At 41.4% G+C, this 26,619-nt stretch overlaps 1 protein-coding gene across 1 annotated transcript in view; it reads left to right on the top strand.

Annotated features, from left to right (window-relative positions):
• The first annotated feature begins 2,033 nt into the window (after window positions 1-2,033).
• Window positions 2,034-26,619, top strand: part of LOC109475294 (hemicentin-2-like) — a 70,312-nt gene continuing 45,726 nt past the window's right edge. Inside the window, exons 1-5 of the mRNA XM_019775903.1 lie at window positions 2,034-2,373; window positions 3,838-4,125; window positions 4,579-4,875; window positions 10,779-11,039; window positions 22,554-22,766. Coding sequence (XP_019631462.1) covers window positions 2,049-2,373; window positions 3,838-4,125; window positions 4,579-4,875; window positions 10,779-11,039; window positions 22,554-22,766 — 1,384 coding nt within the window. The 5' untranslated portion in view covers window positions 2,034-2,048. The remainder of the gene's footprint in view (window positions 2,374-3,837; window positions 4,126-4,578; window positions 4,876-10,778; window positions 11,040-22,553; window positions 22,767-26,619) is intronic.

Raw genomic sequence — 26,619 nt, forward strand, 5'->3', positions numbered from 1 at the left:
TTATATGCTAGAATCATAGGAAAGTTGGGATAAAGTGAATGCTAGAACCGGTTGAGTGTCCTTCATAGCATTTTGACTGGGCAACTCACCGCACAAAATCCTACCTTTATTCACACCTTAAAACATGCTTAAAGGTACGCGCAACGGAAGAAACGAAACCTTTACGTATGCTTTAGGGTATGCGTGCGTAAAAAGAATTAGATTTTGTACGGTGTAGCTATTCCCCTTCTTAACCACAAGTTTAGAGGTTGCAATCATGGCCTGGCAAGTTCTAGAACTTAAAAAGAGTAACTTTAAGAAGCCTCTTGCTTTGGCATTCAACTGGTAACAACATGTTCTCTATCTTAATGTCAGGAGGATAAAAACATTCGTTCAAGACAGACTCGCTCGACATAGACAACTTATCTGTATAGCAGTTAAAGCAATGGCAGAGAGTAAAGCCGAGAGATTGCGGACAAAGAACGCCGGCGGAGGAAAAGTACAACAGCCCCAAACAAATGGTCCTGAAGTGGGGCATAATTTACTGTTTATGGTAGCTGGCAGGAGATATACGACGGAATGCCTTCATCTGTGGTGCTCATCCACGCATCGCCTCTATTACTTGCTGCACCCGGATGATCTCCACCAAGATTGAGGCAGTGTTGTGCTTCCTAATACTCTCCACGCGAGAGTGAAAATGAATATTTGGCGTCGTAAAAACCGGGGGTAACCGATATTAACGACGGGCCTCTCCCCGTGCGATCGCCGCAGCTGGCGCGCCCTCCATCACTGAAACGACAGGTCGTTCTTTTATTTCACAAAGCGGGAAGAGGTCGGGAATCGCCGGCCACGTTGGTCCTTTATACTCTTAATGAGGCAACATGTAATCCTCGCCTGATGAACACTGGGGTCGGTGGGGACGTGCAAAGAACGACAAAAGAACTGCCGCGATCCCGACAGGTCCGATACATGTGATCAATGAGGGTTATCCTGCAGTTCTAAGCAATATCTCCGGTATATCTCCTCGTCTGATAGATTCAAAGGATCCAATCATTTTCCAGGGAAAGTTTCCTCGCGATTTCTCAGTGTAGAGAGGTCGAAAGTATTAGTGTTCCAGGAACGCAATAAGTCCAAGTTCATGACTTCATAAGTCCAAGTTTACCAAATGAGCTGTACCCAGACGGCTGCGTTAATGTCGTTGAAGAAGGGCATTTGTATTGTTTAACTTTACATAGTACCCATTTAGATAAACAATGAGATGCCTTACGTGCTATCATATTAGTTTTGATAAAGTTTGTTTGCGAGATTGTCCTTTTCCAATAAAACTTTTATTCAAAGTTATTTTCATTCAAATTCAGTACGTATTTAATTGTCATTGTAACCAAGGACATATCTAGAGTTGCTTTAGCCTGCTGAGGGCAGATGCGGTAGGCAAAATAACTGGGAGTGTGTACTTAATGCTGGTTAATTGACTTGTGTAGACACAGCACTTTCGATCTAATTTACATAAATTCATTATGCCATGTAGAAAAGCCCTCTGGGAATGCTGTAAACGAAGGATTAAATGGATGGCTGCTAATATGTTGTACGAATGTAGATCAAATTTTCCACCAACTGAAAATGTGCTTGTGGATTTTAGAGATTATTACTTGATCCGTTGATCGTTGATAACCTTTATCGTGCCACAAGACTTATTTCCCTCTTTAGTCAACTTCAATCACTTGAATTATTTTTTCCTCTGTGAACTCTACACAATGTTTAACAACATTTGGTCCCCTTTAGTTCTATCATTGATACAAATGGTATTCACATTATTTGTAGCTCTTTACGACTGAAGTACGTCTCTTGTCTTCATGTTACCTTAAACTTTTAATGAATTCATTAACTTTAATGATTCCATTATCCAGGCAACGATTTCCTGTCAATTTTACTGTGATTGTTGTAACATCGCTGTGATTTGGTAGCTGTCAATGTTACGACCAGCACTCAACCATTTCATTGACCATGTTGTTGTCAGCTTTTAATGTCTTGTTGTCGTTAACGTTACAGTGATGGGGAATGGAGTAAACATGCCCACCCCAACCAAGGTTGAGGGAATAGATGGAGAGACGGTCATCCTGCCTTCTCGTTTCAAGAGCAATGTCACCAAGCTCATCGCCCTGACGTGGACTAAAGCGGCGGGGCACCTTGGTCGCTCCCGCGAGCCGGTGTTCATGTACGCCCCGCCGTCTGCCAACCTTTCCCTGGGACGGTTAAAGGGCCGAGCAGAGCTCACGGACAACGGGTCGCTCCAGATCAACCCTGTCAGCCTGGATGACGAAGGCATTTACATTCTGACCACACTGCTAGATGGGGTGGGGCAGGAGGAAACGTACGTTGAATTGGAGATCCACGGTAAGCCCTTGTATTAAATGTTACAGTAGCACTGCACGAAATCATACCTTTCAGCACACGTTAAAGCATGCTTAAAGGTACGCACAAAGGAAGAAACGGAACTTTACGCATGCTTTAGGGGTATGCGTAAAGAATACCCCTGCGTAAAGAATAGATCTTGTGCATGCCATGCCATTCTGAAGAAACATTTCGTTAACAGGAAACACGGTCTTCTTTTTCAATATCCCTCTTATTTGTATATACACGTAACCACTTGTACGAAGCAAACCAGTGGAACCCTTAAACCCTAGGCTAGCAATATAACGCCATAATCTCAACCAGGATGTGTTTATCTGCCATTCCTCTACAACTTCTGAACGCACCAAACATATGGCTAGGAGCCGGTTGTTTAAAAATCTCTCAAAGGTACACTCACAGGCTGCCGTGTTCTGGAAAGATCTCGTAAAGCGTAGTAAAGACAACGTCGCCTTCTCCATATCCTACCTAAGACGTTAATGCAGCTAAGGGAGGCCTCGAGTTGACGTATGTGCCTTGGGTTGGAATTTTATATAACAAAAGTGTTGCCTCAAGCGTTGGTCTGCTCGGAAAGCCTGGTGTTTGTACATAACAAGATTACTTTCCGTTGGCGCCTGGCGTATCGTGGTTACACAAACTAGTATTGGTCCCCCTCCGTGGCGCCTGTACCAAATCCGTGTATCTAATCCCACAGCAAAGTGTAATGTCATTGGCGTGTGTGTTCTTTGGAGCGACACGAGAGTGAGACACAGTCAGCACGCACAAGAACTGATAAGGGGACAAGGAATAACAGATGTATATCCGGATTACAATGAAACAAAGCCAGAACACGCGCTCGTTGTAGAAATCTTGTTGTGTGGTGAGACTGAGGGGCAGCATAGTAAATGTTATATTCCTATAAAATATTCTTACAGTCTTCAAAGGCATTTAGAACAGAGATCGCAAGGGTAGATATATATTATACAAACTCTGTCCACGCACGAAACTAAGAGTCTAGATAACGTATACTCCAGGAAACATGCAATACGTCAATGCGTCTCTAAAACACAGGCATGCATAGAAAGTAGTTAAGTAGTGAAAAAACATCATTCATTTACAGTACAAATGACTCTTGTCATTACGAAGTTCATGAAGTTTATCCAAAAGACTATGAATTTGGATTTTCTACTGCAGTCATGTACAGTAAGAATTTTGGCGCTTTTTCTTGAGGCAAATTTATGAAACAACAAACTTAGGATGTAAAATAATAATTACAACATGAGACAAAAATCTAAAATGAGGAACGTCCGACATACAGGAATAGAATTGGACAGTTAAGATCTGTTTACAGTAGTTTATCAGTAGTGAGATCGTTAGTACAGTTAAGTGTGATAACTGTGTGATGCCGAGAATTTGAGTGATTGATGCATTTCTTTCACGCAGTTCATTTACGCCTGTTCTTCTCCTTAGTCCCCCCGAAGGTGACACTCAGTCAACCCAGTCGTCTGAAACTCCTGTGGAATTCCAACCTCACTCTGAACTGTTCCATCGAGAAAGCCAAGCCTGAGGTAGCCGCCATCCAATGGGCGCACGACGGAGTGGATATCAACTCGTCGGCTACCTACACGCGGAAGGACTCCATAACCGGGGCGCTGCTGCTCTTTAACGGGCTGAGAAAGGAGGATTCTGGGACATACACCTGTCGGGCAGATCACGTGGTCCAGCAGGCCTCGGACAGTGTGGAGCTGGAAGTGTTGTGTAAGCGGCTTCTTTGTCTCGGATCTTCATAGGTATATTTAAGAGGAGAAAATCCATACAGGTTGCAAATAGGGAAATAAATTGTTGTACTTAAAGACTGCATGTTACAGTATCTTCGTATACTTTTAGAAACGTTTTTGTCGAAGAAAAGCCATGGATTTGAACCCCTTTGAATCACTCTTCATTGTCAGATGAAGAAAGAAAGTAGACTTCGAAAACGTCGACAACCAGGTAATAAGATACCCCAAAAATCAGTTACTCAAGCAACTGGTTATGGTTGTGGAATCGGTCAGACGTTTCAGGTAGCATCTACTGTCAGTGATCCTGGTGAGATCTCACGATCATCAGGTTTATAACCACAAACTATTATTCATTATATATAGATTAACTGATATGCATTTGAAAATTTGGGACAACTTTTAAGATTTTAACCTGTTATTCCGTCCAACCCAGACCCTGCCCAGATTGTGAACATCTCCGGAGACCAGATCGTCCATGTGAGTGAGACGGCCACCCTGTGGTGCATGGCGGAGGGCAACCCCGACCCCAACATCACCTGGTTCCGTATGGGCGACGACCAATCCTCGGCCATGGCCCTGTCTGAGGCCCGAGGGAACGGCGTGAACCTCGTCCTGCGGAACCCTCAGCAGAACGACAGCGGAGAGTACGCCTGTATGGCCGGGAACGGCGTGGGGCCAGACGACTCCAAGTTCGTCAAGTTCACAGTCAGAGAGCCACAGAGGATACAAGGTAACGTCCGTAAGTGTATGAACTCGGTTTATTAGTAAAGCTCATGTCACACATAGCCGCATATGGTCTCCCGAACACAGGCCGAACTTCACTCAAGTCTGGTTAGAGTCTGAGTACATGTAGGTCGGGAGCAAGATCGGCTGTGGTTGTGTGACGTTGGTTACTATTCTGCTGGACCTGCCAACTGTTTACAAATGTTTCAAATATTTGGGCGTGGACGAGAAGGTTGCCCATGATTGGCTAGAGGTTGGCTGGTGTCCGGGAATAGGTCAGCAGTGTTCGTGGCGTGTTTGGTGGTCACATCTAATTCAAATTTAACTGATTCAAATCGTATATTAGAAAGTTAGCCTTGGCCTCAATCTGGTCAGACTGCTCCCGAACTTCAGACGACGTTTGTTGGTTGGTTGGTTGGTGGTCGGGGGAGGGTTCTGAATGTGTGACAGGGGTTTAAAGGTTCGAGACTGTCGATGGAGGACACATCAGAAATTAAGTCACAGATTTGCATGAATCAATTGTCAGCTTTACTGAGACTTACTTAGATAATACTTATGCCGTAGCCATGTTCAGAATCCAATAAAGTGGTGTATAGGATAGGACGCGAAGACCACCAAGGCCCATTTTAGGTCGTTTGTGGTAACCTGCCGTCGCAGACCAAACAGAAATAACTGCCTTTGCTCACATAGAAAAGTCACAAGGCCTTTACAATGAATGATTCTGGAAATCGTTATATGGACTGTGAATCATACATAGCCCATTACGTGGGTTGTTTCAGATAACAAAAATATAAAATCTATATAGTATAAGTCATTAAATGTGACTTTCTCACCAGACAACACTATGCATATATTGAAGTGCACACCGTTCTTTTACCTACAAGAATGCTGGATAAAACAGTGATTGAGGTAGTTTAAAATAGTCCACATCACATTTGAGAGGAAATAGTCGATGGGACGTAATTTCCCCATTATAGCCCGTGATATGTCCTTACAGATAAGGCCGAGCGGCGCACGGGCTCTGCCTAAACGGGGGCCAGCAGGGTCAAGACTGCGGTTTTTGATGTTGAACACAAGAAGCAATAGCTATAGAGCCAATTTGCCGCTTGGCGGACCAAGATAAGGTCCAAGACTGCGGTCTATACATCAGAACCTGCCCCGGAGGGAAGAGAAACTACTCAGCATTGGCCTTGTCCGGGAGATTTGTACCTTCGGGGGGGAGATTAAACCGTTTGCCTGCAACATTTTCATCGGAAATCGTTTGTGTGTTAGAGGTAATCCTCAGCGAAAATAATAGCTCTATACCTTACCTATCGCAGCCTCCAGAAATCACCTGTCTCCAACATCCGCCCCCCTCCCCCAAAAGAAGCCTGCACACTAAATCATTCAAATCAAACGTCAACGTGACAAATGACTGCTGGTAAAAGTTTCCTACTCCTCTTATGTTGAGTTAATGGGAAATAATTCAATCTTACAGCTGACACTTTATTTAATGCCTATTTGTAAACCAGCATCGAATAAAAATTGTTACCGTCTTAGGTCCAACACAAGAGCATTTATGGTGTCAAAAGTCTTGTTTACATGCCCACCAACGGGATAACGACGGCAGGGAACTCTCCATGGGGAGCGGGGGTGGTAATGAGGAAGAGGTATAAAATTTTATGGTTTCGAAACTAGCGGTCCATAATGTTTTTATTGATCCTAAGACATGTTTGACTATAAATGTTTACATGCGAGGCTTCGCTTAGGGTTGGGTGTGGTAGATTTTATGGCCCCCAAAATCAGAATTCAACACACATAGACTGTACTTTTCCGCAACAAAAACAAGGGTTAACTCTCGTTGGACTTCAACACATTTTGTATAAAGGCTTTTCACGTCCGCCATGTTGGATTACAGGGTACGTCTGTTAACAACGGCCGCCATGTTGGATTACAGTGTACGTCTGTTAAACATTCCAACATGATGCTACTTAATCAGTTTAACCGTCAACATCTGGTCACTGAGATTCCTATGATAATTATTATGACGTCAGTGAAAAGTCTCAATACTGTGGAGATAAATCTGTACTTACCTGGGAAAAAAGCATACAGAATATCGGCTCTAAAGTTCATAAACTATGATAATAAACGTAAGGCGCAGTACTACTTTTTAGACTTCTTTCTTGCTTTATATTGTCTACGACGTGGAAAATACAAAGTGTACTATCACTATTTTTTATATTTGTCTCTTTACAATAATGAACTGATATTTCTATTTTTGCTATAAATTTAGCTATAACTCGAGCCGAGTTTTGTGTCCTGCTTTGCTCTGCTAGTTTCCAACACAACATAAGAGTGTGTTTTTTCACCGTTATGTCGTATTTCTGCACCCGGGCATTTCTGTTGTGCCAGTTGATCCTCTGTTCTTTGATGTTCATCAGTGCGGATGCGGGCCTTTTTTCAAATGCCTAGCAAGCTTTTATCTTCCGTCGCTTCTCTTGCCCTGCTCGACGCTTTTGATGTAAAAAGTTGCTGTCGGCCGTTTGAAATTCAAATCACAACCGTCCATTTGTCTGGCGTAACGGACGTGCTACATCCCTCAGCTTACGCCGAGGTGCCGCGCACTTCAGAACGGTCCTTGGAGAGAGAAAAACATGTGGAAACATATTCATTATTCTCTCAACGCATTGCCGGAGAAAACTCTGGTGGCAGCAGTACTTTTGAAAATAAATTACAACACAAAACCTTACGGAATAAACGCTTTTGAAGTCATATCGTACATATTGTAGGGTTGATTTTAATGTATGAATTTATTATAATACAATCGCATAACATGAAATGTAGAAAAATTTGAAAAATGAATTTATGTAAAAACATGAAAACAATATTCCACTTTGGAATGAATTTATTATCAACCAATTACATGAGGTAAAATGAAAAAAGATTTGAGCAATGAATTGATATAAATTCATCAAAATAATATTTCGTAAATATCACTGCTAGATCAAACATGGCAAAGGCTGCAATGAACTTAAAAGCATAAACCCCAGTGACCAAGCATAAGTACGGCACAATGCAGCCGTGTACCCTCGTATTAGTTCGTCTGGCCTTGTACATGTACGTAGCCAAAGACTCCGGCTCCCTTCGCCGTTAGCGCTACAGCATGATGAATGGATGTCAGAAAGTCCGCCCACCTGGTACATTATCAAGGTCCGGACACCTTAGTGTTCTGGCCGTGGTTGCCCCCAGCAACTCTTAAAAGAACCAGCTTATCTCGTAGAGACTACAGATAACTGCGGCTTACTTTACTACTTTTCTTGAGAAGGACCCACGGGAAGAGCCCGATCGTATCGTATTCTTGGACGTAATAGCCATTTTTGGAGGGGTACGTACGCTTGTGTGTTAGTGGGTAGAAGAATAGAGAAATAAAGGTATAAGGGCATGTTGATGTTATGATATGAGCATGAATTTTCCAAAACATTTTCGACCATGCTGTAAATCGTACAAAGCAGTTGTAAAATGAGCACATATTGCCGTTAATTGAAAAAAAAAACACATTAGCAAACGATACTAATTAAATGTCGCCAAAATTAAATACAAAAGACAAGAAGAAAATGCAAAGGAATGAAAATGAAGAATCTATTTTTCACCACACCATACTCGGTGTGTTTAGTCATTTGTTCAATATTCATGACCACGTAGATTTCAAAATGAAGACAACTTTTTTGGGCCAACTTTTTTATTGGCACGCTCACATCAGTTCTGGGGTTTCCAGAGGATGTTATCTATCTATTCAAATCAACATTGGCCTGAAAATTGAAAAAAAAAGAAAATACCTTAAAGTGACATTTCTTCCACATCAGAGCAAATGGGTCTTTCTTAAACTTAGACTGATATGGGGCTCCCGTGTCATCCGACATACCAGGCAATCCGAGTGATCTTTCTAGCTGACATAAAAATCAGTTTCATCTAGTACTGCCCATTTCTGCCCATATAGAAACGTAGGTAATTGGATGGACGGAAGGTTTGATCTGATGAGGTGGTTGTTGATGAGTGGAGACTGGGCGGTTCGGCGTCACCGTTCCGTGGTATGATCACAATTAGTCTGCAATCTTTCATATCTGCACAAAAACACAGTCCAATTTTCTTGCGGTCAAATCTCCTTGAACCTCGGTTGTTCTGATTGTTTACTTCATGGTGCGATGGTTTGCTGTAATTGTGTTAGGTTAGGTAGACACCACCACATATAGAAAATTAAAGAAGAACGTTAAAATGTTTCCACGATCGCGTATCTACCACTTCGTGACTACAAATAGTCCTCATATTGTTGTTATTACAGAAGAAGCCTTGCGCATTATTACAAGTTTTTCCCGGCTATCGATTGTATTGTGACTTACACCGCGTGGGTGACTTTATACGTGCACGGGTATATTCATAAGGCCATAGATGGATGAAGGAAGGGAATGATACATGAAAATGGATGAAGAGTCTGTAGATTAACGGCATCTTGCATCCTATGTGTATTCCAGACATACTTACTTCGTGATTCTATCTTTCTTTCTCATTGTCCTGCGAAGCGGACCGCAAAGATACATAGTTGAGATGATGGGGTAGGGGGCCGATGGAGCAAAGGAAAAGTATTAAGATAAGAAAATGGCCTAAGCTTACCGTGAAATATTCTGCAATATTACATGGTGGCGTCACGTCTTTTGACTTTGATGTTAGATGAACAGAGGTTGTAATAAACTTGACTGCGACGTCTCTCGTGCAATAACCTGGGTCTAACTCACTCTACACACTGGCTGACCACTATGTGACAGCTATTTCATTTGCTGGAATCGATTTTGGAACAACAACAGACACAATGTATGACTTCATAAGTTTCCTGGAATACTGCACGCCCTGCAATTTCTGCATTTTACCCCATCATAGCACAAACAGAATGTTTTAGTCCAAAAAGTGCATCTAAGATAAATTACAAGGAGGGAGAACATTTATGTTTTCTTATTGATCCAGTCTTGTATCGAGTCGAGTTGCACTTAAGGAGAGCGTAAAACATGGTGCAGTAGAACATAGTAAATCCTCTCCTTGGTGCCGGGAGAGTACACGGTCTTCAATTACTCCCTTTTGTACCTGACATGCGTTTTTCCTTCCGATCCTACATAAATCCAATAGCCGAAACGCACCGTCCAAATGTGAACAAAGCCCACGGCTCAACGCACACTCTCAAGCACCGTTACCAGGCGTGTCCATAGCTACAGACCACTAGTTTCCAGACAAGTGTATTGGTCTGGCAATACGTCTTGCTACTTAACGTCTGCGGTCCGTCTTTTATTCTCCACCACCGTTTCGTCCTGCCTTATTTAATGCCAAAATTTTACATATACGTGTAGTACAGAGAAACCAAAATTATACATATATATGTGTGTGTGTGTGTGTGTGTGTGTGTGTAGTACAGAGAAAAACGACATGCCCCAGAGTTGACCCCGAGACAAACACCCGCAATATGTGGTGAATAATTTAGTACCTGGTGATTTTTTTTCTCTGTCAGATAATTCCAAACATAATTCATATCTTCACACGATCGGCGTCAGGCAGTCGAGTATCAAATGTCGCACCAAACAGAACGCTTGCTTTTTTCATGCACAGTAGGTGCCCAAAGAAAACTCTTGAAATTCATCTTGAAATTCATTCACTCTTGAAGGTCACCAGTTTTGTATGAAAGTAAGTCCTTATGATTTTCAATATAAAAGAAATGACGGTGGTTTTCGAAACTCCAAAGATGTTACATCAGATGTATGATACATAAAAAAATTTCAGCGATTTTTCCAAAAGAAAGATACTAAGGTATTTTCACTGGGTCAGTCTATTGACCAATTGGCATGGTGATGCAACTTAACCATTTTGTATCTGTTTTTGTATTTTTGATAGATCCACCGTTTGAGATCCCGCAACACTTCCTGATGATCGCGGCGGGTGCCGGCGGAGGCGTGCTGTTCGTGTTCCTGGTGTTCGTGGCCGCGCTGGCCTGCAGGGGGAGGAGCAAGAAGCGCGTCCCGAGCAACTGTCAACTGGTCACCATCAACCCGCCGCTGCACTCGTCTAGAGGAAGTAAGGATATCATGGCGCTTAAAGAGCTAGGTTCCTCCATCACGTCCTGCAACCCCGCGGTCACTAGACCGGAGAGGAGAGGTGAGATTCATCCCATCCCATCTCCGCCTCCAACAACTCACCAGGGCCTCATTCACACACGCACATCCGTAATGTGTATCCATGCAATAAATACAACCCAAGCATACATAAAGCACGCGTAAAGGTTCCATTTTCAGCCAAAAATGAAATCTTAATCAATTTATTAATCTTATATATTTAATAGCCAAAATATAAGGAATTTTCAATCCTTCCTTAAGTATGAAAGACTACATTTTCAATCTTTTGTTAATTATGTATATCTCTTTGAAAAAGCGGAATACCTCATTGCTACAAGATCAAAAAGCACCAAGGAAAATGGGGAACATTGTGTATGAGTTGATCATATGTTATCTTTTGTTTAAGTAATGTTTTATTCAACATTCAGGTGTCATCTCTCTTTGTGGTTTTCTACTGGGACGGCACTTTTGCATAAACAAACAACGAAATCTTTACGAATGCTTTATTAAGGTATCCTAAAATATCGGACTTCATGCAGTGACGCGTCTCACGCAACAACAGGTGGAAGCGTGTGGGGTGTACGTACCGGATACCTGTACTGGTACGTACCGGATACCTGTACTGGTACTTTCACCCATCGATTGCGGCACATTCGTGACGGTTCTATTTCTAGAGGAACAAATTCTAGACCAGCGCCCATTTGTCAACTTAACAATTATCAATAGCAACTCCATGTTGGCGTTCCAGGTATTATAATGTCATGTAACCAGACCAATGGACTGCATGTTGGTCTTTACTTTGATTCCACTTGTACATCTGCATGGATATGCATTAGGAACCGTTGTGTGAATGGGGACCACATCATTCCAAAATCATCCCATTTCTTATCGCCGGAACTAATGGCAACCTCATTGAAAAATGTATTTTGTTTTAAATGCTGATGTAGAATGCTCACCAAAAAAACTCACACCTATGACGATTCTGACAGTGTGCATTGCAACATGAATTTCAATTGAGTTGGGTTACATCTCAAACATTTCAGAAATGATGCCAGCAATGTACAATACCAAAATCAGAAACAACCTCTAAGGATGCAGTCAAATGATTTTATAATTTTTCATGTAACAATTTGTATAAAGAACAAGAAAATAGTCTGGGGTTCCACTGATTTTGTTTGGTCAAAACATACTGAACGCGGGGTGGATGGCAGGAAGGATAGAGGAAATGGCTATACTAGTCCAGAGTTTTTATGCTAAGTTATATTTGTATAGGTAATCCTACTGTATGATTAAGCATGCATGTGTGATAGGTCTAGACCCTCTCTCAATCAATAAATTAGCATCTAGATTCGACTACTATATATAGCCCTACCCAGATATTACCTGGCCTGGAACAAAATAGGAAATAGAATAAAATTATATAGGTCCCTATTTTACCGCTCCCATGAAAGTTCGCATGAAATAATGCCAACATCCGCGTGCGTTGTCGCAATAAATTCTCTAACAATTTGACCCATACATAATTTCTGGAAAATGAAAACCCGTGTTTAGGCTGGTATCTACTGTGTCACACCCTTAAGGCAATTTACAGGTAATCGGAGAAACTTATGGTCCCTGTGGAAAATCAACATGTTCTGTGAAATGACCTGGAAAAACGCTTTTCTTACCTGTGACCAAATTACCCCAGATGGGAATCGAACCCGTGTCACACTGATGAGAGAGATGCACGGTATACTTTACTACTTGTTATCTTCACCAACATTAAAAAATGGTTTGCTGCATCTTTATTTTCATGCTAGGTTGTAACTTGTAGCAACACGCGGTTTATTGCTGAGGTAGGTCCATGCGGGGTCATTTTTGCTCGGGAGGTAATTTCTGGATATTGGGTGATTTGAAGTAATAGGTCATTGGCAGCAGTCTCAACCTCGTTTCAGCCTTGTACTGCCCTTCGTAAGAAAATGAGAATTTTTGACTCCGTCAACAATTTTTGCACTGAATTTTAACGTTACTAGAAATTATTGGAAAATCTGATCATAGTGGAGAGAGGTCATGTTAAATTCTGGTACTGCAGATTTTAGGTTCAGATATTGTGCTGAGGGTAAAGTTTAGGGTTTTATCTGATCAGAAATTGCTATGGATGTATTTTAATTGAAAAACATCACAGGTCACTTACTAACCTGTTTTGCAATGATGTAACGAAAACGCAGGCATTCAATACGCGTGCTATCGTTTCTAGGAATTCAAGACAGGAAAACATATGTACCTGAAATTTGTTTATCACTACTCTTCCAGGAATCCACATTAAAAGATTACAAGGGAAATGCAATTTATGCAATGGAATTAACAGAAAACTAACATAGGCTTAACCCAAAATCGGAGTAATCGTCAAAAACTAAATCAATTATACCATTAATTATATAACAAAATATCTATTCAATTTAACAGAAAAATTGATAACGCAACTCAAAATCATAGTGGGAGAGGTTGGGGATAGATTTCTGTTTAGAATACAGTATAGTTTCAACCAGATTTAATCACTTGTAACGATATCCATAATGCACTGAATAGAGAGCTGGAAAGTAGCCAGGGTTTCTTTTACTAATGTTACCGCCTCCAGACGTTATTTGTACAATCGTTTTAAAGATTAACTCGTATGCTGGATGTGACCTGCATCCCTTTGCTCATAAGCTAAGTCACCCATAAAAACCATGCTCACAATCATTTATTTCTTTCCAGAACATTAACCTCATCGCTCACTCGCACTTCATTAAAAAGCACAATCAACATTTAAAGAAAAACAAAACAAATTTATATGGAACGCAGTCGCTACTGATCCAGGGAGCAAATACTGTGTTTTATATAGTTCCGTATCTTTTTTGATAATTAAGATATATTTTAGAATAATCCAGTCATATCAATATTTTTCTAATGCTATCCAGGATAATATATAGAGTTTTGCTTGACGAGACCTTGGATTTCTAAGACAAATACATCCTTTGACACGTACCCTTTTATGAACTTTATCCAGAAGTTTGATAGCTCTTGGAGATTTATCATTATGCCGATCATTGACAGCTCACTTGTCACGAGCAATGAAATCTGCAAAAGCATCTTCGGAAGGTTCCAGATGATTGAACGTGTACTTGATTGAACGCATACTCGCTCTGTGAAGCATCCTATCCCATCGTATTAAGCAGGCAACTGCAGTTCCCTGGTAACTGAAGTTAACAATTTATCACGGCCGCTCCATTGCCTTAATCCGTGTTTGCACAAATCTTCTTAATGCTTTAAGCCCTTCGCATACAAACATGACTTTCATAGAAAGTACCTAATACTTGGATTACGCAAAACAAACTCTTGTTGTTTAGTATTCCATCCGGATAACGTAAATCTTTTCTGGAGAGTATTTAAGACCGGTGGCAATTGTCCAAACAGATACCCAGCTGATATATGGTCTGGAAATGGATACATAGATAAACAGGCGTAATCAAAAATAGATCTGCTGTCACGGTACTGCAAACAAAATCAATCTTTCTTATAAGAATGAGAGGTTGAGATTGCTCCGTAGCTTCTGATCTATGCTTTGATTTCTTCTCGCATAGCGGCATTAAAGTGAGGAATGTGAACTATTGACCCCAGACGGGGAGGAATAGAGCTAGTTACTGTAAGTCACCTGCTGGTTCGCCCCGTGCTTCCAGTCCATTATACGCGCACGATCGATATCGCTATTGGCGCCATTCTATACATATATTCTTCGGATAATGTCTAGTCTAACTTTTTAAACAAATCTGTCGCTCACCAGACTGAGTGCAATGCCTGGACAATGACAGTCGCAGAGTCGCATTTGTGCATTTTAGTTGGTGTCTAAACTAGCCTTATTTTCATGTATATACTATATGGTAGTGCACAAATATCAGCCTGCTGTGCACTGTTGGTAGTTATCTGCTGATGAGTTTAAGTTAACTTTGGGGCATCGGTGACGTCACAGTTAGATGATAACCGTAAACGTCTGTCTGATGAAGAGTCACTCGAAGGGTCAACGGTCAATGGATGGATGGATGGGGGGGGGTCAATGTTATGAAAAAAGAAACGGTACTATGGTTGTCGAAAAACATTTCCTTCCGTGTCCCCTTATAACAATGATTAATATATACCTGATTTTTATTGTTAATTGAGTTACTTGAGGCAGGTTCATGCCCGAGGGCTAATTGTAAACTGTTAAGGACAAAGAGTAATAAATGTATTGAAGAATTGAATAAAACGTGGTGCTAACATAAAGTTCTACTTGTACTAATTTAAAAAAACTAGTTTTTTATATCCACTTAAAACTAATAACGTATGTATCTGTGACAGAGAGAGAATATGTGATACATAAAGAGGTATGAGAAACATGGTAACTACCATTCTATTTTTAGTTTACCTATTTTAGCAATGGGGGTTGACCTACAGAACGATTTGTTTGACAATATATGCCTTGCTAGTTTCATGCGATATAATTTGTGAATACATGAATATATATGAATAGGAAAGTGGGTGGGTTAAAAGTATCCACAAACTGCAGGTTTGCCCATCAGGAAACATACCCCCCTCAATGCTATAATTGCCCACAGACCGCCCTACATGCTTATAATTATAATTAAGGAAGTTTACAAAGATAACATGATGAATAGAATAGTGCAACAGTCTCTAGAAAAACTATACTCTGTTATCGCCCCACATTTACATGCAGTAATAGACCAATTTGTTGCTTGCAAGAGGAAGCCGGAAATAATGACATCAATGTTTTTGCGCAGATTATATTGCATGCGCAGGAATAGAGGTATTTCCCTCAGGATTCACCATACTTCTGTATTAATGTATTCATGGCCTATTCAGCCCGTGGAAATGACATGTTTACGATAAAATAGCCTAGTGACTAGTCTTTTTATTAACGTTTTAACCTTTGGGGTGTATGCTAACATAAATTGTAGAACAATGAAATGCGTCTCACATTTCACCGTGAACCTGCGTAAACTTAGCAGAACTTATCTACTATCCAATCTGTGTTGCCTAAGAGGTAGCTCCAGTTTTAGTACCATCAACTTAAAAGCCAGGAGTTTGACTGTTCAAGTAGCTCTAGTTCAATCAGCGTAACGGAAAGACTCCGGATCCGGAAAGTTGCGATTAAGCTGTAAGTGCCACACATTAGCGCAACGGAACTGTGATTTATTTCTGTTCAGTTGTTTCTCAGCTCTTTTGCTACATATTTGCCAGTAACAAACTTTTCCCAGTAACTAGTTAGATTCTTACACGATCCAGTGATCTGACTAAAATTCTGATAGCCTAAATCATCTATCAATTTAAAATGAAAACACGTATGACGTATAGAAATACTAATTTTATCAGATGCTGAAGTAGAAACTTGAAGGAAGAATACAATGCAATTTTTGGCGTGTTCTATATACATATAACCAGACTGTCGACTGGGATTGATATATGTCAATGTAAATGAACAGAGATTGTGTTTCCTTGTGAGTACTTGGTGTAAGAGGGACCTCCATTTCACTTGGTAAATGAACCAAAATGCTCTATTATAAATATATAACGTTATAAGTATATATATACTGCATTGAAATCTAACGACTACGCCGCCAACGAAATTGCGCGGTTGATCCTGGGCCGTACGTCCTGTAAAAGCATGCCAAAACGTCTGCAGTCTAAATCAGTTTCTGATTGACGATTCTGAGTTGTAAGCAATATGATGGTCGGTTTCATGTGAAATACTTCGTCGGTGAAGGACGCATACATACACATGGGCTATTTCGGCGATTTCATAACTACTGGACCGAGATATTTAAGATCCAATCTTTCTGCTGGGCGGTTCCGTAGACAGTGCGTAAGGTCTAGTCTGGCTAGATGTGTGGAAGCATTCTGATTCCTTGTTTTAGAAGAGGCATCCCATAAACTTTTAGGTGAAGGACGCAAACATACGATTGGATATTTTAAATATATATTCTGTAACCATGAGCATGGCTTTGGAGTCGAGAGCACTCAAAAGATGAAACGATGGCCTCAAAAACATTTTATTTGTCGTAAAAAAATGCATGTTAACAAATCATACCTCCGCCCGTTGCTGTTGTTGCTGTAACAGTTAAAAAGCATTACGTGTATCTCTACCAATGAAATGTCTTGTGGAGATATGGTACCGTCTGATTGGTCCGTTGCTACTAGTCAATAGCTAGGAAGACGTGTTTTGACGGCCCCGGCACTTCAACTGACCTGCATACTGCTGGGTTTTGCCACATCGTTGTTTATGGTGTTGTTAATTTTCTGCCTTGTGCAGGTAGAAAATTGAGCTTCCACTTCAAGGAGCTCTCTAAGTGGTCCCTATGTAATGACCGTATCCTCGTTAAAGGCCATATATATGTCAAACACTATCCAAAGCTATGTAGATTGAGCGAAATCGATAATTTACCCCTTCTGTTGGATAGCTTTCCCATATCACCTGAGGTTTACGAGTAGTTATGATGAGGGTCGTTTGTATCAAAATAAAACATTGGATCGTCTATCTTGGACATGCTGTTTAATGACATCCCTGACCTTTCTGGTGAAAGCTTCAGTTTGAACACCTGCAGTTTTAAATTGATAGTTTCATATCAGTAGGTAGAGTTTAACAATACAATCACAGAATACTGATGCGGAGTATATGTGACGCTACGTCGAGCTACTATCATGAAGATATCTACAATGGCAGTACTAAATGCTGTAAATCTGAATATGAAACGGAACAAAGGTATATTTCTAGTACGGCTATGCAGGGGGCTATTGGCTAATGAAGACCACCAGTTCTAGAGAGATCCTAATGTTAGTTTCAAAGAAAAGACTAGAACAGGAAACTATACCTCATCTTCTGTTTCGCATTCTATTCACGTACTACAGTAGCCATCAAACTAGTCGTAATGTGTATCGTGATATGCCAAGAAAACTCGTACGACTGTTTTGATAAGTAGAAATCTACTAACGTCCTTCTTCAAATTATGCCGTCTGGTTTTCTGATTATGACGTCATGGCCTGTCTAGCGGCGTCAGTTGAGTCGCAGAGACTGACAGCAAATGTCACTCCCATGGCCCAAACGAAACATTTCCAGGAAAAAAACTATTTAAACTCGTCACCTTCATCCTGTGCCGCAACCCACGGCTATCATAAAACTAATCTGCGTGCCTTGCTGAAGTAACGCCCCATTAGTCGCCAACCCCTACGTTCCTGCTGATGTCTTGAGGATTACAGCCTGAAATGTTGTTGAGCGATGAAGCAGCCAGAATCTCATTGCGAGCCCTCGGGGACTAACAGCGACATATTCTAATCACCTTGTTGCTCGTACCCCGTGGCGTGGGATCTAACTCTTCGTGACTGCAAATTTGCCAGCTTACTTAATTGCCGGGCTCAGTAGAATTCAAGATTAGGCAAACATGTGAAGAGTACAGTAACTCCCGGAGACAAAGTTGCCAGCGTTTTTTTTAAGTATAGCCATCAGATAAGACGACGAGCGTTCCAGACACGTTCTGCTTTCTACCGTTTTGATATATAATGAAAATCTACCGTTTTGATATATGATGAAACCTTAAGGCACTGTATAAAGTTTCAACATTCAAAACACCAGGCTTCTAAAAACATAAGATATACAATGGCAATAAATGCATGTGTAGGCAGCAGAGGGTCTGGATATAATTTACAATACAAAGCCATTCAACAGTTTGATGAGGTATGATATTAGGCTCTTTTGTGCTCATGCGCTTGGTGCGTGCTGGTACTTGGGTATCTTTCTGTTTTGTCTGGACGCCTTGCGTTGAGAAGTTGAGAAAACCAGTGATTGCACCAATGTACGCCTATAAAAGTGGTGGAAAACGAAGCCGTGAACACTTCTTTGTAGGCCATGGTGTGGGAAACAAGGTCGAAGAGCTTCTCTTCTATTCCCCTTTGCCCCTCCTGGTTGGCTGAAATCCGGTCGGGGAATTTCCATGAACGCCTTAATGGTGCGCCCCGCTGTGTAGTCACCATTACGAGTTGTTTATCGCCTGGGGGATCAACCCTCATCCGATCTCCCTCTCGCTGAGGTGAATTCAAAGCAAGGACAAACTGGCAGAGGTAACACATGGAATACGCTCGCTCCCATTACCAGCGCACCGTTACTGCATTTTGATAACAGGAAAGGGGATATCAGATTAGTCAAGGCCACAGCGTAATAGGATAGTGCACACATGTCGTTCTTTTCTGTAGAAATGTAGAAATGATTGGTTTTAACCTGTAAATGACAGCCACCCAGCAGATTCCAATCAGTCCTGAGCATTTCACATTTCTGCTCACAGTCGGGATTTGATATCCTGGGCAATCATTCAGCGATTACAGTCCCTGCGAATTGAAATCTTCAATCAGCTAGAATCGTTCGACTATGCTGCACTAAAAGGCCACAAATAGCACATTAAAATTACCGGGAACAACGTTTTAACTTCCAGGGTTCTGTAACTTGCACAGGATAAGTCACACCTTTGTAGATAGGCTAACAATGCTCATTACACCAGGACTTTTGTAAATATATATATATATATATATAAGATATAAGAAAAGGCTGAAAAATCAAGAAATATTGCAAGGTCAACTAAAAAGACAAAGGACATCATGAAATTAAATCCATCTAGATCCGAGGCGAAAGTTTGGTTAAACCGTAATTGAGCTAATCAGATTCCCGGGAATGAAGTAATTTGTCGTGCATTATCTCAGCGTCTCCCGGACGGAGATATCTGTAGTGATGACGGCAGAGCTGTGGTCTAGTCAGACACAAAGTGACAGACACGACGGTTGAACACGTCCTATTCAAAGTTGGCAGGACTTCCAAACTTCTGCTTTCGACCGACATACCGAAATGCCGCATGTGGCCCAATTACTTCAATTACTAGCCGTAGAACAGCAGGTATATATATATTCAACGGCCAAAAAATGAAAAAAAAGTTAAATCTATAACTTCATCTATTACTATCCAACAAATCATATGTAACTTTTCAAACCACATTCGTATGTGTGAGGTTATAAAGTTTCTTCGTGATTAAGTTCAAGTTTTGGTCTAAAACATACAAAGACATCCATCATACAAATCGGATATGGTGTTTGGCTTACATGCTTACTTACTAGTATTTGGCGTAGTATGTTCAAAGTTTGTACTTGAAATGTTTGTAGAAAAAAGTATCTGGATTTAATGGCAAAACCTTTAGCTTTTTTGTAGTGTTAGTCTCGGGTGAAGTAATAAAAATATACTAAATTTGCACTAAGAAATACACATGAATCCTATTTAGTCCTCTAAGACGATACAATTAGATCTCAAAGTCGATATAAATCTGCAATTAGTTGATAATATACTGTATCGTTACAATTGGCCACTTTGGTCGTTGCATAAATGCCAGAGAGACCATAATTTGACTGTTATGTCTGAGCGTTACAAATCGTTTCTGTTGAATAAGAAAAGATTTACGATGGGCGCAATAGCGCGACAACGTCATGCCATGACTTAACATGCCACAAAACATGAAAAATCCATTTACTCTCAAAACAAGGGATGCAGCTTTTGTCCGTGGTGCTGATTCATTTGTAGTGATTACCTACAGGAAATGGTTACACCAGAACCATCTTATAACCGGCAATGTAGCTAAAGTAAACCCTAATAAAAAGAGAAAGCGTAACACTGACCACGCCAGACTTCATGTAATGTACTATTTCTAGACATATTGGCAGTGCTATATTCAGCTTAATGGGCCCAAGGTGAAGCTATCAGAACGGAGATATAATAGAACGGCATTTGGCCATGTTCTTCACTGCACAGACCGAGGTCATGAATTTGAATCCCTGCCTACCCCTCGGAGATTTGAACATGGATGTGCACTTCACTGGTAAAGGTAGAGCCCCTTGATATGAACATGTTACCACAGACCCCGCGTTTGAAGGTTATCCTTGGCCTTCAACATATTAGGGTCTTAGCGCAGCTGCGCTTTATTATCTGAAAGGTTTGGAGGGGTTTCTCTTCGAATTTATCCGGTAATATATAAGGCTGCAAATATATCATCCACCCGTGTCCGTTTGCAATATGCATAACGACCAAGCGGTGAATTCTTCTTTGGTACTCATACGGTAAATCACAGTTTCTACACCACTGCAGCAAACAAATCATGATGGGAAGTCAGGGGGAATGTACAGATATGTGCAGTGTTTGGATGAAAGCACGACCTTTGCTCGCTGCTTGGGCAAAAGCAAACTGTATATGATTTTGGAACCGTTTGGTAAATAGTCGCTGGCATGCTCGCACAGGCGCGAACCTTTATTGATGAATCCCTTTTGTTCGATACAGAAGCTGCTATAATGTAAACGGTTTGCATAATTCATGAGGCGAACAAAAGCCTGTCCCGGGCCGCCTGGTGGGCGAATTACTCTGGGAAGTCGAACAGATTGGAAGGGGAGGGGGGCTGATCAATCACGTCAGACGGCTTCCCTGGTTCTCAAACAAGACTGCTGTACCCATTACTGCGCCCGCCGCAGAAAGAACGTCAGGAGGATGCTGCATGATAAATCAGAGATCTGTTTACCAGGAAACTGACTTGACAAAAGGCAGTGATACATATGACAGGGGAAGATACATGTAGGAGTGTATCGAGCTTAACCAATTATAGGAAGGAAACAGACAAAGATTGAAAGACTTAGGACGAAACTTCTTCAGAATGAAGAATGAATGAAATCTATTCTAATTATTACCACCACAGCCATTATCCTATTTACACAGTGTTGATTAAAAGCGCTGTTTGGGGTGGTCTTCCGTTACCGCATACATCCAACCAGGTCCCCTACCCCTTCTCTCATTATTTCAATGTATAGAAGAGAACATATTCCTCGTTTCCTGGAATGGGTAGTCTTCTCTTTTGCCATCGACCCACAGAAGATACATGGTATGGACCATGAGTAGGTAGAGACCATGAGTAGGAAAACCTCTCTCTCAACTGGAGGGCGCGGTGGGACCAGACGTCAAAATTCGCATGATCGATGTCCACGTAAATGGAAACAAAGAGAGATATCAACTCCTCTATGGCCTCTCTTGTCTGTACCACGACCTAGCCTGTGTACAGTGTTTGTTATATCTTAAATAAAACCTGTGACGCATTTTCTACCTCGATGAGTAGATTGACCTCGAGCTATCAATAGATTTTACTACTAACAGTAACTTTGCTTTGCATTCATGTTGACCTTGAGCGGCCAAAAGCTTTTACTACTACTTGGAAACCAAGGAGTACTCTGATATCTTTATCTAATTTTCTCTTTGCTATATCGGTAGTAGGTCAACTTAACGTGTACAAAAAAATCATTTTTACATACCAGTATTCAGAGAAATATATATTTATCTTGGGGCCGATGTACTTATTTTTCATTGTAGCCTTCTATATATATGTAACGATCATCATTGAAAACAGGTCTTATTAGTAAAAAGGTTTTGTTCAAGTCCGTTCTTACCATTCTTCTGTTTTCTTTCTCACTGTGCCCCCAGACCGTATCTTCGCCCGTGCAAAGAGCGACTACACACCTAAAGAGGAGAACGAGCTCCAGCTGCACGTGGCTGACGTGGTGCAGATACTCAGCACAGAGAACAACGGCTGGTACTTCGGCTATCTACACGGCAGGATGGGCCTCTTCCCGGCTAACTGTGTCGAAATTATCAAGTTTGACAGCAGAAAACCCAACAAGCAACCCATCCCTCATGGTGAGTTTATCACTCAAGTCTTTAGAATATTAAGAAATGGTAGGATTATTCGCCATTCCAGCACACATGTACTGGTAACAGCGCGCGCGGACGTCCGGACGCACGCACAGACATACACATCCACATCCACACACATACACAGCATAGACAAACACACACATTCACACACACCACACAGAGACAGAGACAGAGGGATTATCTCAGATTTGAATGGCGAAGTAACTCATGGGCTGACACTATGACTTTGAAAGTTTAAGGAGTCATAAGGTCAAGAGACTAAAATTTACTGATGGATGGACAATGTCTACTGAAACGGACTGCCTCTCCGCATACCATAGCTGACATTGGGGGCTTTCGATTTCAGAGATATTTCTAAGAGACACAAGTAACGTCGTGTACGTATTTTTCCTTATCAAACGTGTGAAATGACAACCACCGCATGATGTATGGGCAGGTGACGTGCCCCTACCCCTCCTGCCATAAGTCTGCGTGGACCGAGCTGACACAGAATCGGTGACTGTCGGTCCGACTCACACCGACATCCGTCATAAATAATGCGGTTTGACGGGTAACCGGTCACCGGGTTCAAACTGCTCCGTCTCACGTGGTTACAGGGGCTTAAACACAAACGTCCCCAGCGATCAATTTGCGATGTTCCTACTGGTATTTGATCTCAGTCGAAGGTAGGTTGTGACTCCTGTGATGGGCAGGGCAGGGGTATGATGGAGTTTCACATTCCCAGGAGATCGACAACAGCGATAATGCCCTCGGCCTCGGTGCCCTTTGGAAAGGGTATTTTGTATTCAAATATAGAAAGTCAGAAGGGCAAATGATCTGTTTACGACAGGAATAGCTCTCGATGTGCGTTTGAACACAACAGCTACTCTACTTTGAATGACATGGATCCAGATGAAGAAAGCGCAGGCAACTGAATTCGTAACGCGCTCATTGTTACTCGCAAACTTCTTTTTTCCGACGTTATGCTGAAAGATCCCATATCTATAAATCAGCAGCTATCTAGAGGGAATGCAATTGTTTAAGTTTGATATACATGTATCATGATATTCAACGTTTGTTTTTGAATCACTCAGTTCTTGAGGCGGGTATAGTTTTTCCTACTAATAAGCTTCTCAACATTGTCAGCAAGTATCCAGAAGCACGTCTGATTCCCCGCCTTGAATAGGCCATTGCAGGTATAAGTACCGGGACTGCAACTGATTTGCAAGGATTTGTAGTGAAGAAATCAGTGTTACAGGAAATTAATGTGCTGTTAGGCAACGATCCAAGTAAACTCACGTTGCAGGGAATCCCTACGGTAAATCAGCAGTCAAACAGCCTGAAAAGCAATTAGAAAACGTACATTATTTGCTTCAGCATCATTCCAACGCTTTGGTGATTTTTGTTTTTAACGCGTTGATTACACCTGTTCAGAAATGCATGACTGTTTTACATGCTGCCCATTAAATTCAATTATTTCTATGCTATTTCCACAGCGAGATCTGGCGTCTTGCCGATGGTATTTTAGTTCTCGCCATAGGCATAACGATAACATCTTTGATAACTGAGAAATATTGATTAATCAAATGCCTTTCTCGGCTTCCTTGATAATTCCCTATAAACAAGTCATTTATAAAATCTAAATTATTATTCTCTTATCAAAGACCCTTGGGTTTTTCTAAATATCACAATATGTAAGGTGAACGAGAACGCTTGCAAATTGACTGTTATGCCTGCAGTCAGAAAATCTTTTTTTAATTATAAAAATACATCTAGTCCTGATGCCACGCAGGAGCGCAGTAGATATGGGTAGGACAGATAAAATGAAGGTTGACTATCCAACTGTTTCTCTTCTGTATTCTGTTATCTGCAATCATGACGTCCTGCACCTACATACAGTCTTATTCATCTTCTTCTCGGAGTTTGTTTTCTGTTGTAGAAGACCCTACGTATATCCCTCTATGCAAATCGTCTATTCAACTTTTTGGGATCAAACAACTAGACCTGGCGTTTGGGAAAGGTCATGAAATGCTAGTTTCATAGTCAAGGTTTGGTGTAGAAGTCAGTTGCAGTACGTTCGACCGTTCTCTCTGACTGCAGATGCTCCGCTCTCAACAGACCCATTTGCGTTTTCCATTGCCACTACCCTACATCTGCAGCAATCTGGGGGACTTTGAGTGATATATTTCGGAACCAGAACTGAGCAGTCGGACCGTCTAATTGTCCAAATGTATGTGTGTCCCCAGATTGAAGACGACTCTTTTGTGACTGCCTTCATTAATTCTGCCAATTTTCAGCCAGTGCGCGCCTGAGACTGTCAGGAGGACGCTTGGACCGCGTTAATCAGACCAGGCAGCCCACGCAATCATACAGCCAGCTTGTTCGGCTGGTCCCTGGAGCGACATTAAGGGCCAAAGACAGAATTGCAATTCTCACATCATCACGACTAGGATTGTTCCGTCTAAGTGTGGCTCTCAATTGGGTACATTGTGCGCAATTCTGTTTACTGATAATAGACCCAGAACTGCCAGCTCAATCGCCCGCTCTATATGTTTTGGCATCTTACTTTACGGACCTTGTGTAACTCTACGTTGCCCTGTTCGTGTACTGGATGGCAAATCTAATTTTAAAGTTATGTAACAATGTCAGGAATACTCAGGTGGTCTTGTATTAGGAGTTATATCCTTTTCGCGATTTAAAGGATTTTCTGGTGTATAAATTTTTTACTCAGGTTTCAGCTTCAATTTCATGACTGCGTCCATTGCGAGAACTATATCCCTCTGTAAGCACAGAGATGTGTCTTGATGACTCCAGCGTTGAATGGTGCTCAAGCGAACCAGACGGATGGCTTGACGAAATGGCAGAAATGAGAAAAGCCTCTCCAACCAATATAACAGTAAACTAACCGTGGCAAAACAATACCCGCACGCCTTTAACGACTTAACGAAGTATTTCACGTCGGATAGATCCTTCTTGTACGGAGCCTGCGAAGAGGATTCCCCATAATGGGCAGTCAATCATCATGGAGGACGGAGTCTAATGAAAACGTTCCGAGCTCCTGGCGTCTTTGAAGACTTATCCAAGGAGTCATTACTGCTTCATCTGTGGTAATGAACCTCAGCGGCCGCCTCTAACTCATTTTCCGTGCTGAAACCACCAATTCCGAGGTCGTTAGGGGCACGTATCAATAAAGTTCGGGACGCCTTGTGGATTTCTGTGATCTCCGAGGCACGGTGATCTTTCAAAGGATATGAAATATTCCGTTGCAATTTGAACTTTACTTTTTCTGTTGTCACCCAAGTCTTCAATCTACTTCCTAGACGATATAATCAGAGGAAACGTGACTTGGGGTTACTTAGCAGGGCCTTAGGGAGATAGTAAATTGTGATGATATCATGCAGTCGTTATCATTTACCTTCCTTCATATTACAAATCAGATTCGCTGTGCTAGTACACGGCAACCATTACACGGTATTTGACCACAAACTGGCTGGTAATGTCGAATAATTATTCAATCACGTTCACCCTGTACTACTCATTGAATATTGCTTGATTAAGATATAACTATCCTGGTCTCGAATCTACATCTATTTGAATGTGCAGATGTAGGAGCGTATCTGAATGGAAGATGACTCATTAACTAACCCTAACTCATTAACTCAGAACGATTCCAAATGAGAAAAGGTGAGCTGGGAAACTAACCAAGCTTAGACTATTGTAAAGGCTATGAACACCCTTATCCCAAGAGCCTTTTGTTTGGGGAATTTTTTATGTATTTAAACTTGACTTATGCATAACTTTGAATTTCTTAATTAACTGCTCGTGTGTAATGTCAAGGGCGTATACGTAGTTCGTC

This window comes from Branchiostoma belcheri, unplaced genomic scaffold, assembly GCF_001625305.1.
Source record: "Branchiostoma belcheri isolate BF01 breed outbred unplaced genomic scaffold, Haploidv18h27 scaffold33, whole genome shotgun sequence".
In the NCBI taxonomy this organism is placed as follows: domain Eukaryota; kingdom Metazoa; phylum Chordata; class Leptocardii; order Amphioxiformes; family Branchiostomatidae; genus Branchiostoma; species Branchiostoma belcheri.